This window comes from Periplaneta americana, chromosome 3 (assembly GCF_040183065.1).
Source record: "Periplaneta americana isolate PAMFEO1 chromosome 3, P.americana_PAMFEO1_priV1, whole genome shotgun sequence".
In the NCBI taxonomy this organism is placed as follows: domain Eukaryota; kingdom Metazoa; phylum Arthropoda; class Insecta; order Blattodea; family Blattidae; genus Periplaneta; species Periplaneta americana.
The window spans coordinates 111635879-111649862 of record NC_091119.1 but is presented as its reverse complement, the minus strand read 5'-3'; the positions used below and the strand labels follow the sequence as shown (position 1 = coordinate 111649862).

Sequence of the window (13984 nt, the reverse complement as noted above, 5' to 3'; positions counted from 1 at the left end):
TCTTTTTCATGTGATTGTAATATTCATATATAGGCCTTTTAAGTGGTGCAAAAGTTCCACACGTCTAGTGCTCAGTGTACATTTCACAGCGGCAATAGGCTCAGTTACAGTGAATTGCAGGAAATTGCAGGAACATCACAAATCCATACGATAGCCATGCGCTTAATAAAATATATGTTATTAGCTGTCTGTTGAGACCAACCTTACTAATATCGGAGCAATCATTTTGGGACACGTACACTGAAAATGAAGAAAGACTATGACGCTGTATACGACGTACATGCATTTATATACATGTCTCATTAAGCACAACACGTATCTTGTAAGGAATTAATTCGTACCGATACCGAGACCAATCTGTGCGCCAGGCGTACATCACAGCTACGTCACATCTCCGTATCCGCACTAGCAGGATTACCTGAGTTGAAAACGTTGGTCTTGAGTTGGCTTATCTGTTACGTGTTGGTTCGTTCCGGTGGAAGGAAATGTTTGTTTTCAGAACACTACCTGTTCGCAGCCCCATTTCCATACTTCACCGCCTCACCCAAGTGACGGTCGTGCAACGGTCGCCAAGCGCAAGGACTGGTCCCGGTATCTGTACCACAGAATATCTGACGTTATAGACTGGGATCGCGTAAACTGATATCGTAATAACGAAGTTCAACTGTAATTGCGAATCGCATCTCTTGGTTTCTTACCAGAACTGTCTAAAGAAGAGACACATCACAGAGCCTGCTCCTCTTACTCCTCAGTCCCCCGCCTGTACCCTTATGATGACACAGCAGCTGTTGTAGTGGGATTGGCTTGACGAGTAGCCGTGGGATCGCTTTGCTGTTGCAGCTGCGAGCGGTCAGGAGAAGGAGCAGTCGGTTGCTGACGACGACGAGGAGCCACTGCGCCTGCTAGACGAGGAGGAGGACTACGACCCCGAGGAGATCCCCGTCATATCTAGTCTGCGCTATGGCAGCCTGCCTCCCGGGCACCCGGGGGGCGACCCCGACCTGCTGGCCGTGCGCTTCCGTCGCACCGGCAGCGAGCGCCTCAGGGACGGCGCCAAAGCGCTGCTGCGCCGCATGGAGAGCCTCAAGTCGCGCAGACGGCGGCGGCAGAACCGCGACGGCGTCGTCATCAGCGGCCCGCAGGTATTCCACCTCGCACTGTTTTGTTTCAATTGAAGGGAAAGACGATGAATGTCACAATCTGTTAAGCGTGATATCATTATATAATTCAATACATAACTAAAAACTTTTTTGGCCGATCGTGTTTTTCAACAACCTTACCGATGTTGTTGGTAAGTTAAACTTACAACACACGTGCTGCAAGTAACTAAATAAAATCGACTTTTATTTATTTGTTAGAAAACAGGAGTGAAAACCAATTCCGACGACTTCCGGTTGTTGCTCTGAGCGCCAGTCGTGGGGTCGTGGCTGAACGCGAAAACATCCATGGAGTAAAATACGTATTAAAGCATTAACCTATACCGGAATGCAATTTATTTACACTGATGTATAATTAATGTGTCACCTACCTACTTCTTTCAAGACAAAACTAAACTTTCTATAATTCATTTTATTACATAAATGAATAACACCTATCGACAAATACGAATAATAACAAATAAATGACACCTATCTACGAAAAAGTAAACGGCGATCACACATGAAAATGTTAGCGTCCAAAAACAAACTATTTATTTAAATTAAAAATGATTAATAATAATATATTTTCATCAATATCGGCCGAAAAATAGTATGCAATACATGTGTGAACTGCATAACAGATTCTCGGAAATAGAGAAGACTCGACTCATCTTCTCTAACTTTTCCTTGATTCTGTTACAGTGCACTTACTACGCTTGTATCGCAATATACTATAGTGTTGTTCTCATCAAAACTGGTAAAAAGGGTAATTATCCCCACGGATACAGCCATACTTTTCTTCAGATTCAATATATACTTAACTTTATTTCAATTGGTAATTATGTATGGAATTATAAGAAGGGGTAGCTTATTTAAAACCAATTTTAATCCACTTCATTTATTACAGAAGACAATAATTAAAATATGTCTTCATAAACTTATTGATTTTCCATCTCAAAAATTATTTTAGACTTTAAGGTTCTTAAAATAAGACAAATTTATTATATTGTACTAATAAAATTCATACATAAAAATCGAAATAACTTTGAATTATGGCAGAGTTCTTTTATATGCCAGTAAATCTACTGGCATGAGCCTGTCGCTTTTAAGCACATTTAAATGCCATCAACCTGGACCGGGATCGAACCCGCAACCTAGGACACAGAAGGCCAACACTCTACCGACTGCGCCACCCAGGCCGACTGCATTGGTAATCGGAAGATGTAAACAACAAATTATAGTACTTCTTGTGCACCGTTCACATTCATCTCGAGTGTCTGGTGGACAGGTGCTGGACGTGACGACGATGCAGCAGCGGATGAAGGACCTCAACTGTGTGGACGTGTCGCCCACTGGCACGTGCACCTCCTCCCCGGACCAGCAGCCACCCATAGGCCTTACCCTGCCGCCCTCGCCGTCCTCCACGGCCACCCCCACGCCTTCACCGGCGTCGGGCACGCTGGTTCCGGTATTCGGGGACGACAGCTCGGACGGAAGTCAAGGCGGTGGGAGTTCGACGGCACCCCCGCACCACCGCGGCCGCTCCAAGCTGACCCGCGCGAAAAAGCTGCTGAGGAGCAGCAAGGCGGACGACCACGGGGCGCTGTCGGACTCGGAGTGCCAGCCCACCAGCTGGCGCCAGCAGTTCCTCAAGGACGCCAACAGCAACCACACCAAGGTAGGTTACCTACCTCCACAGAGCATTTCACATTACGTCTTTTGAGTTATCGGATGACCAAAAAGAACCGAAGTGATGCTCATAAAGTTCTGCCCTGTATCAGGGATATACCGGCACGTAGAATACTGTACGTCACCCAGTTTCAGAAATGAAACTACATTTGTGTTGGTGTGAATGTTTTATTTTTGTTTCTTTTTCAAGTGGACAGTATGGGTCTATGATAACACAAGTAATTACTGAAGGACACGCAATATATTTTCTCTTCATGTGAAGCTACATTCCAAAATTAGTCCGAGCTCGCAATTTTTTCACTATGGTTCACTCAAACTATATCATACGTATATGTTATCACTTTAATATTGCAGAACTCGCGATTACAAATCAAAGGAGTGGTGGCACAGGTCTGTAGCTGCTCTCGATGCCGAGATATTACTGAGAGAGGGCGCGCGGCACGGATAATTTTGTATGCAACTTCAGCGCCCTCATGCCCGTAGCGAGAGGAGATGGAGTCATTGGGCGTGATCACACAAGTTGAATTGGTTCATGGCCTAACGACTAATAGCATTAGCATAAGATGGTTCTTTTCTTTAAGTACGTTATTTTACGACGCTTTATCAACATCTTAGGTTATATAGCGTCTGAATGAGATGAAGGTGATAATGACGGTGAAATAAGTCTGGGGTCCAGCATCTAAAATTACCCAGCATTTGCTCATATTGGGTTGAGAGGGAAACCCCCGGAAAAAAACCTCAACCAGGTAACTTGCCCCGACCGGGAATCGAACCCGGGCCACCTGGTTTCGTGGCCAGACGCGCTAACCGTTACTCCACAGGTGTGAACTAATTATCTTAAAATGAGCCTGATGATGATGATGATGATGATGATGATCAATTATCTTCGAAAGAACATAGCGATTTTCCTTTACATTATCATTCTGCCTTTCAATATCTGCCTGAAAGCTGAGCTAAGCTGTTGCTTAATTTCTCTTTTTCCAAGAACTGATAAATCTAGGCAAGCATTCTTATGAGCAATAGATTCCTCATACTTCTTAATTTTCTGTGTCAAATGACTTAAATATGACATACCAGTGCATGTCCAGCTCGTATCTTCACTCTTAGCAAATAGCAGGCACGGGAAACAAAATAATTTATTTGTAGATTCACAATCACAAATTCAGCTGTTTCATATTTTTTTACATTGAAAGTCCTGCAAAATGTCTTATCTCGACTTGTTTTGTAGTAGTAGTAGTAGTAAGTCCTTTCACTCCCTGGTGGAGCATAGGGCATCAATGAGAGATCTCCAACGGACACGATTGGCAGCAATAGCCTTGACCTCATTCCACACTCTTCCAGTGCTCTCAGCCTCTTCTCTCACAGATCTCCTCCAGGTACCTCTTGGGCGTCCCATTGTTCGGGCTCATTGGGGATTCCACTCTAATGCTTGTTTTGCAATATCCTCCCTCGGTTTCCTTAACGAATGTCCTATCCACCTCCACTTGCGCCATCTAATTTGTAGTGCAATTGGATCCTCATCTGCCAATCTCCATAAATTTTTATTACTTATTATTACTGGCCAAAAAAAAATGTTCAAAATTCTTCGCAGGCATCTATTGGCGAAGGTTTTCAATTTTACATTGATAGCTCTACCGGTATTTGAGAACCAAGTCTCTGATCCATAAAGAAGAACTGCTTTGACATTACGCCTAAAAATTTTTAATTTGGTGTTTCTGGAGATATATTTATTTCTCCAGACAGGGTAAAGTTGTACAAATATAGCATTCGCTCTCTTAATTCTGTTTATAACATCCTCCGATGTTCCTCCCGATTGGGTAATTATACTTCCAAGATAAGCAAATGAGTACACAGGTCCTATTACTTGTTCATCAACCAAAAGCTGTCTTGACGTTCTCGAATTTATCCGGAACTCTTTGGTTGGCTTGTTTTGTGCTTGCTTTAAATCAAGTTGAGGTAACGACCTTTATCTTACACTTATCTTCCAAGATTAAAACTGAAAAATTTGTTTGTAAAATATATTCTACACTATTCATTTTCTTTGGAAAGGAACACTGTCACACTCACAGCAATATATTAAGACTAAATGGACATTTAAGGATTGTAAGATTAATAAATGTAATAATCAGTAACACACACGTGCCACGTGCTAAAAGCGAGATCTCAGCTACAAATCGGAGCTAACTTCCGGTTTGCATCACGAAATCTTTCGCGTGTCGGCTGTCTCACGATCACGTGACCACAGCTGTGCTGGTCCAAGCATTTCTCCTTGCCTCTCGCCCCGCACGCAAGTCCAGAAGTTCGCTCGGCGAGGTTCAGAGGAGAAATTGAATCTCGGAAGCTTAGAAGCATGTAGGTATTCGATCTCTGCGGTTCATAGGTTTTCATACGACAAAAATACATCAGAGTCGCAAGTAAACTTATTAAAGATGAGCAAGAAACAAATAATGTGTAAATTATAAATAAATTTATTTAAATAATTAAATTGTTTTTCCTGGGGATTCTCTGAACCATTGAACGCATAGGACGCACCGCCACTGCTACCTCCACATAATATCAAGTCTCAAGGTAATTATCTTCATAGTGTTCCTACAGCGAAATTTAACAGAGCGAGTAGTTATGGGTATGCCAGGAGTTTGTGCCGGGAATGGCACCATACAAAATGAGACAAAACAATTACCTTCATTGAGAAAACCTATCCGATTAATTCGAATAGAATCCTATGAGGATAGTGGAAGGAAAAAATATTAATTAAAAAGTATGTGATCGAACATCCTTGCAAGAGGATTTTGGACTGTGGAGGAAGAAATTATGTGAGCTCCGAGTCTGTAGGCCATTTTTCTTACTCCGTTTGTAGCCGTTCCCTGAAAGGGTCCGAAGACATTTCGAAGGAAAAAATCGAAAATGGACGTACCGATAACCTATAGAATTCAAGTATTTGAACGCTTTATACTTCGAACACAAGTCTTTATACAGAACGGTGCATGTCTTAAAGAGGTCTTTAAATTTACGCTGTATCTTGAAATGTGATGTCTAAATATTGTGAATTAAACGCTGCACAAAGGCGTTTGTCTTTTTTAAGTAGGTTATTTTACGACGCTGTATCAACATCTCAGGTTATTTAGCGTCTGAAACCTATAGAATTCAAGTATTTGAGTGCTTTATACTTCGAACACAAGTCTTTATACAGAACGGTGCATGTCTTAAAGAGGTCTTTAAATTTACGCTGTATCTTGAAATGTGAAATGTCTAAATATTGTGAATTAAACGCTGCATAAAGGCGTTTGTCTTTTTTAAGTAGGTTATTTTACGACGCTGTATCAACATCTCAGGTTATTTAGCGTCTGAATGAGATGAAGGTGATAATGCTGGTGAAATGAGTCCGGGATCCAGCACCGAAAGTTCCTAGCATTTGCTCAAATTGAGTTGAGGGAAAACCCCGGTAAAACCTCAACCAGGTAACTTGCCCCAATCGGGATTCGAACCTGGGTCATCTGGTTTCGCGGCCAGACGCGCTAACCGTTACTCCACAGGTGTGGACGGTGTTTGTCTTTGTCCGAAATATCACGTAGGACAGCTATATCAGTCCGTTAGCATTACGACATCCTGTGCTCTAAGACGGCAACTTGGTGTCTTTGCCGACCCCACGTCACAAAAGTTTCTTCGTTTGTTCGTCTAGTACCAAGTTGGAATAAACCCGAACGTTAAAACTATAATTAGGCAACAGGATTAAGATCTAGAATACTGAGCTTGAAGTATGTTGAACATTTGAATTTGCGTGCCCATAAAATAGAACACAAATGAAATTTGTATATTTTAGATTTCTGCATGCAGATTCGTATTCTTCCTCTATCTTCAGCTCGCATCTCACAACGTGACATTCCACAGCAGTAAATCGAAACTCCTCTTGAAGATTTGTACTTGTACATAATACTGGCTAACAGTGTAAAGAACAAGTGACCAACAATAAAGCTGTCAATACAAAAAAAAATTGCGTAAAATGTTCCGTTGTAGCAGTATTTGAATAACATTTGTACTTCATACCGAAAACAAGTTAGTTGGATCATAAATTACACTGCAGTGATAGATTGATAAGCCTCAATTTGAACTATGTGCGTTGTTTGAACATCGCACTCTCTGCCAATACTAATCCAGTTTGAAAAAGGTCGAACACAGAATGTTTACATTTGGTCCGCAATCCTAGTGGATTAAAAGTAAATAATTTTGAAGAGCCATGTTAAGCACGTGTGTTCCAACAGTGTAACAAGAAGTTTATTCAAATGGAAGTTTCGTCCTATTTTGGAAGCTGTTTTATATCTTACAGTTTTTATTAGCTAAAAAATAAAAAAAATTAAAGTATGATTTATTTAACGACGCTCGCAACTGCCGACGTTATATCAGCGTCGCCTGTGTACCAAAATTTTTTCCCGCAGGAGTTCTTTTACGTGCCAGTAAATCTACTGACATGAGCCTGTCGCATTTAAACACACTTAAATGCCATCGACCTGAGCCGGGATCGAACTCACAAACTCGAGCACAGAAGACCAGCGCTATACCGACTACGCTACCCAGGCCGACTGTATTAACCAGCCTTGTACATAAAAGGATAACTAGAAGGGACTCAGAAACCCCCGCTCATGTTCTTTTCGTTTACACCGCCTTATGAACAAACGCAGAGCAAGGTTCTGTGCATCAGTGGTGAATTTTAGGCGACCAGCGAAAGTTCGTAAAAGCCTGGTGCAACCCGTCACTGACCTTACTGTTCGCTAGTACCGCACGAAACGTAACTGTCTCAGCCTATGAAGATGGAGTGAGGAGTTTAGGGGTGGTCTACATGACTTAATGGAGCTAATAGCGCCTGGTATTAACAGTCTTTTATTTGTATTTAATCTTTCCTTTACATATTCCGACTTTGAAGGGAGGTTTCGACCTAGTTATTTTAAAGCTGCCTTTTTACCTACTGTGAATAATTCCTAACTGATTTTAAATATATTACTTTACTATAACGCCTTAATGCTTATCCCTCACAGGTTCTGGATTACGTAGACGGTCGAACTCACGACCACGACTCGGTTCGGAGGACGTCGGGCAGCAGCAAGTCCCAGGCAAGAACCGGGAGTCTCAATCTGGGGAAGGAGAGTCAGCGGTACAGAGAGAAACTCCAGGGAGAACTGAGAAAAGGTAGGCGTGGTATACCATATACGCAATTTCAAAACAATACTTCGTTTTGTCTCCAAGTAATGTGAAAACTTAGCTTCCTGCAACGTATTACTACTAGTAGGGGAGAATGTGATCAGATTGTGTGTTGGTCACCTCTTTCCAGTGTAGAGGTTAAGAAAGCATAAGAATCGTCTCTTTCTGATAAATATATTGGATTTCATGGACCCTGATCGCGTTTTGTCTCAACTTTGATATTCAGATTCGCTCTCTGTTGTTTTCTACCCGACTGTCTTAGTTTCTATATTTAATTTTATCTGCACACTACACTAGCTATGATCAAGTGAAAGGTTGTGATCATACGTTCAATCGTGCCTTCATTACACCCATGGCCATTGCACCACGTGACCATACTCCGTCAATATCGGTTGGTTTATGTACACGTCATCTAAATTATCGTCTCGAAAAAGAGGATTTCATATGAAGTTAAAAAATGATTTTGTCTTGGATAGTTGAGTTAGTTCCTCGGTTTTTCAAGTAATATTAATATCTATATTTTATACCGGGTTGTTTCCGATCTCTGATAATGAATTTGAATGACGTTATGTGCGTCAGGAATTACACCGACAGCTGAATTGCGACGAGAGGTGACAGACCAGTAGTGAGTGATTTCATAATCAGAGTGCACGGTGTATCACAGTAGCAATGTCCAAGAAAGTCGAGCCTTTTTGGGAGGGGTGCATAACAAACCTTTTCTGATGCCAAGTACAGTTACGTGAAAATCATAGGAGCCTGCAAAAAACGTGGTTTCGTTAATTCCAAGAAAGGCATCTTGTGTGTACCTAATAAGGCTGGCAAAGCTCTGATGGGATTAATTCCAGAGTGAAAAAAGCAAGCAAATCCACCCCCCGTCACAAGTCGCCGGACACCACGAGATGATACAAATTAATTCCATTCAAACTTCACCAATCTTATTAAGTACACAGATTCCTTTCTTGGAAATAACGAAACCTCGTTTATTGCAGGTTTATTTTATATTCACTTAACTGTACTGACATCTGAAAGGGTTGTTATGTACCCCTCCCAAAAAGAGCCTCGATTTTCTTGGGAATTTCTGCTGTGAGTCGCCGTGCACTCTGACTATGAGATCACTCACACTACTGGTCTGTCACCTCGCGTCACAGTTCAGCTGTCGTATGACTCCTGACGCACATGTCATTCAAATTCGTTATCAGAGATCGGAAACAACCCTGTAACTTATATGAGATATAAAATATAACAGCACCACTGCCAAAAGAATGGGATATATCAGAATCCACACGATTCACCTGTAACGTGACTTTATGAAATTTAAATTGAGTGGTGAAGAGATTTTTTCGTTACCAAAACTTCCAGAAGGGCCCTAAATTCACTCAGCCTCCTATCAAATCGAGTACTGGGTCTTTCCTAGGGGTAAAAGGTTGTCGCAGTTTGGTACCAACCACACCACTTCATTGTAGTGCTGAAGTCAAGAAAGCTCTGCTTTCATCCCCTCCAAGTGCCTTCTAGGCGTATTACGGGATGTTTTTACGTTTACTTAAATAAAATAATAGTGAATTTGCGTTTGCGAGTGGTTCTGTTAGTAATTTAATTAGAATAATGAATCCCACAACATCTTTAATTGTGAAGTATGGATGAAATGGGATTTTATCGATGTTTCTATTTAACCCAATTGTATTATTTGATCCTGTTTGACACAAATGAAAGTTAGAACTTTTAAAGTATAAATCTGATAACATTACGGTTCGTTCCTCATTTAGCGGTACTTAATCCTTGATCATTTTAATTAATGTGGCTCTCTTGAGGATACATGTGCCAAAACTGCAGATCATATTGTCGTCTTCGACATAGAGGTATATCTGTGACACACAGAATTATGATAATCGAGGCAGAAATCGTGCAGTTCTGGTAGGACAAACGGAAAAATCTGTCTCAAACACCATTTAGCCGCGGTTTGAACTCGTTTCTCGACGTGGACTGCTGACACACTAGCCGTTCGGCTAACGTTATGCGTCTATAATAATATTTACTTATTATTCTTAGTTTGTTCTCTCAGCATTCTCACTGCTAAAGACTTCCCGCATTCCTGAATGTAATAGGCGTTTGTCCATACCTACATTAAACGGATATAATAGTAAATTATGCAACGAGCCTATAATGGTAGTAATTAAGACGCGAGTATGTTTGTTTATGAAACGAGCGCAAGCGAGTTTCATAATTTTCGTACGAGCGTCTTAATTACCATTATAGACAAGTTTTATACGACTTTTTATGCTCGACCATATTTCTAACTTGAAATTATTCAGAAGTATTCATGTTATGGTTATGTGAGGAATGAACTGACCTGAATTGTGAGATGTCTGCAGACGCGAAAGTATTGATTTTTTCCGAAACACGAATGTCATTGACCTTGATATAATCTAGAGAATAACATGAAGATTATGCTTGATATAACCTGGAAATTGATTTAGAATTGAAAAACGAGATGACAAATTGAATTCATTTGAATATTATTTACAATTAACGCTAATTATTATAGTAACAGAACATAACCTTCTGCGACAGTATTGGATTTCCAGCCTCCGTGACTTTTCGCTAATTGTCTTTCGATTGCATATCCGAGAATAATCGATACTTGCGGTTTTATAATGATACAATCAGTACAAGGGTGATTTTTCATTGGCTAAACAACTGAATTATAATGAATAGGTGTACTTTAATGAGGTGCATTAAAGGGCTACTACCAGGTGTATAATTACTACATTTCGGCGTGGTCGAGCATAAAGAGATTTTCGTGTCGTCGGATCAATATGGTGACATAGAACATTGCATCCATAGCTAACAAGTACCTTAATTTTGACATATAGTTTCATGGTCCTTAAAGCTCCATCGTCCTCTGTCAGGCTAAAAACCGCAAACCTCAGCCCTAATAAAATTTATAGGGTAGCTACACTGCGTGCGTGGTGTACTCCATCCTTATTTCTCTGAAATGAACTATTTTCCATATCGTAAAATGGGGTAAATTTCACCATGAAAAGGATTTAAATCATAACAGACTCACTGAACATTTTTTAAAGTTCTGTTTTCCATTTAAATGCTTTTTATTATTTTAAGTCACAAATAGAGCAGATATATCAGGTTTTCTTGCTTTATGGTCAAGTTTACTCCTCTTTGCAGTACATTTCTTGTTTTCACATACACCTTGTTCGAACGATACGTAATCTACATGCACTTTCTATTAATATGACGTAAGAGAGAACAAATGAGCACACACAGTTTTACTGACAAAGGCATTTTTAATTTTAATTAACAAAAACACATTATGATTTTATTTACAATAGCTAACAATCACTATGTCAATGAAGCAAAAGGTAACGCCTTGATTTCACTTGAGCAAAGTCACTAACTACGTAGCTCATCTTGGAAAAAATATTAGTATAGCATTTCTGCGCTGTATCGCACTCGATAACACAATTCAGGATCCATAGCTTAAAAGTCCAGTATTGTGCGTGCGTCGTAATTTCATAACGATTTTATAACGTGTGTTGGAGATACGAATTTTTTATTAAGGCGCACGTGGATCGAATCCCCCTCTCTACTGAAATATATTCAGCTGACTGAGGTCTGGATGGATCTTTGCTTCGTGTTGATGATTCCTGATGTTTGTTCGCCGACTGTTGCAGATGTGACGGTTTACCGCGATAAGTCTGGGTCTTCAGAGCTGATGGGCAGTCAAGACTCCAGCAGCACCTTGGCGTCGCAGGCAGAGAGCGACCACGACGATGGGGAAGCCACCCCCAGGCACAAGTAAGTGTGGTTCTTTGCAAAAGGCATCATGTCATGGATTTGCGTTGGGGAGCTACGATAGGTAGCGAAATCCGGTTTCCAAAAACCAGCTATAATGGTTGGGGGTTCATCGTGATTTAGCAGATAATTTTCCATATACTCAAATCATGATGTACAATATGAAAGAACGTTCATGAGAAATTTCTAGTCTCTGATGTAAGCTTACAGTTCCAGAACAAAATGGCCCGCCTGCTAGTCTCTGATGTACAGTTCCAGAACAAAATGCCCGCCTGAATTTTCTATGTTCCATATTCAACGCATTGCGCGTGCTCAGTGCTCCAAAACAGTGGTACACAAGATCACTTTGGCAGTTACTGAAATTAATTTTACTACGACTGTTGCTGTAACACGAAAGGCATTTGAAAAAAAAATGTGATTAAAATAGAATGATAGCAAACGAAATTAACCTGCATAATTAATTATAAAACTCTTTCCTCCACATTATTCCAACCCTGAATTTTGTATTCTGCGAGCAAGCATGCTAGTAAAGTGCTCAAATAATACTGGATTGAAAACCGTTGTTAAATTGTGTGGCGTGACTCGTGCTCTGTAAGGAACTTCTAGAGTCTGGCCATTTTTTGTTTCTGGGACTGTATGTTTGAGCCCAATCCGTCAATCGACTCATCGATATTTTCTGGAGTGGTCACAGAAACAGATCTTTCTACACGAAGTTCATATTTGAGCTCGTTCTTCCTCTCCTAAACTCTGTAACCTAGTTTTTATGGTGGCGTACAAAGGACAATGATCTGTTCATGTATTCGCCATATCCGCACAAATTTCCTTGCCAGATAACCCTTTCAAAAATTAGTGCATTATCGCTAACTGTACTGAGTTTTAACAAAATTGAACCTTTTATCACTCACTTTCTTTAAAAAAATTCACAATGTAGTATCAGCTAAATTTTTAACATCAGACTATCAAACAACACACACTTTTTCATGCTAATCATAAAGATCCAAGGTTAATTATGTAGCACTCCTTAGTATATCGGTAATTTATATATGTACGATTTATTAGTCATAAGTAGTAGTCACCATTGTTTTCGATATGTCTGAGTGCCGTTAGTTATGGTAATATTGATGTATCAGTAACTGTTTATTTTTCCTATTATACATGGATTAATTGCAGCTAAAGTTTTAACACTAATGCGTAGTCATACAAAAACATTTCATAAAACATACGAGTATAACCATGAAATTCCGAAAGATGATGCCGACTTCAAGATGTAGCACAATGATAATTTTATTGGTTTATTTTACGATGCTTTATCAACTGTAATGATTATTTTGCGTCTGCGCCAGCAGAGTCCAGAGTTCAGCGCCGAAAGTAACACAGCATTTGCTCTAATTGGGTTGAGGGAAAACCCCAGAATAAAACTTCAACCGGGTAACTTGTCCCAACCAGGATTTAACATATTGTTACTTCACACAGTGGTGAACCAACAGTAATAAACAAGTAGCAATTTATTCTTTTAAAAACTGCTTAGGTTTCGTTATTAGAACAGTTGCATTTATTAAGCAATTAAATTAAATTAAAACATAGATTATTATATCTCTAACACATAGTATGCATTTCATATGCGAACTGTTACTGGTAATGGACAAAATAATCATTCCCAGTAATCAAAGTTCACAGTTGCTTCAGCATCTACCATTAGCTGCAGAATACCTCGAATTGGTGTTGACATGTAGGTCTTCAGGTTTGGATCAACAGCAGTGATAAAGAATTATCACAGTCTAGTCTAGTATATACAGTCACGAGGCTCAATACATAGGGAATATGCATCTATAGATTAGGATCGCTACTATCGCCTCATCACAGACAATGCGAAATAGTACAGGCAGTCTATTGTTCCTAGTAGTCTCAACAACTCAAGCTTCGTGAACGTCAGGGGCGGCTCGTCCATAAGAGCTGCGGAGCTGCAGCACTCCCTGCTTTGACAGGAAAATAAAAATAATATTTATTTTAATTTTTAGAGGAATTGTTACAGCTTTTATTGGTAAATTGCTTTATATTTCATCTGGCCGGGAATATGTACTATTATCTTATGCATAATCTTTTTGCGCGTAGACTGTATTGGAATTGACACTGCATTCAAAGTCGTCCTGGGATCT

The 13984-nt window shown here is 40.1% G+C and overlaps 1 protein-coding gene across 10 annotated transcripts in view; it reads left to right on the top strand.

The window, feature by feature from the left end:
• Positions 1-13984, top strand: part of cv-c (crossveinless c) — a 1115617-nt gene that overhangs the window by 1071840 nt on the left and 29793 nt on the right. For all 10 annotated transcript variants that reach the window (XR_011331368.1, XM_069821284.1, XM_069821285.1 and 7 more), the window contains 4 exons: positions 841-1142; positions 2428-2817; positions 7859-8009; positions 11708-11831. Coding sequence is in view for 9 of the 10 variants with exons in the window: in XM_069821284.1 (XP_069677385.1) it covers positions 841-1142; positions 2428-2817; positions 7859-8009; positions 11708-11831 (967 nt within the window). In the remaining variant the exon portion in view is untranslated. The remainder of the gene's footprint in view (positions 1-840; positions 1143-2427; positions 2818-7858; positions 8010-11707; positions 11832-13984) is intronic.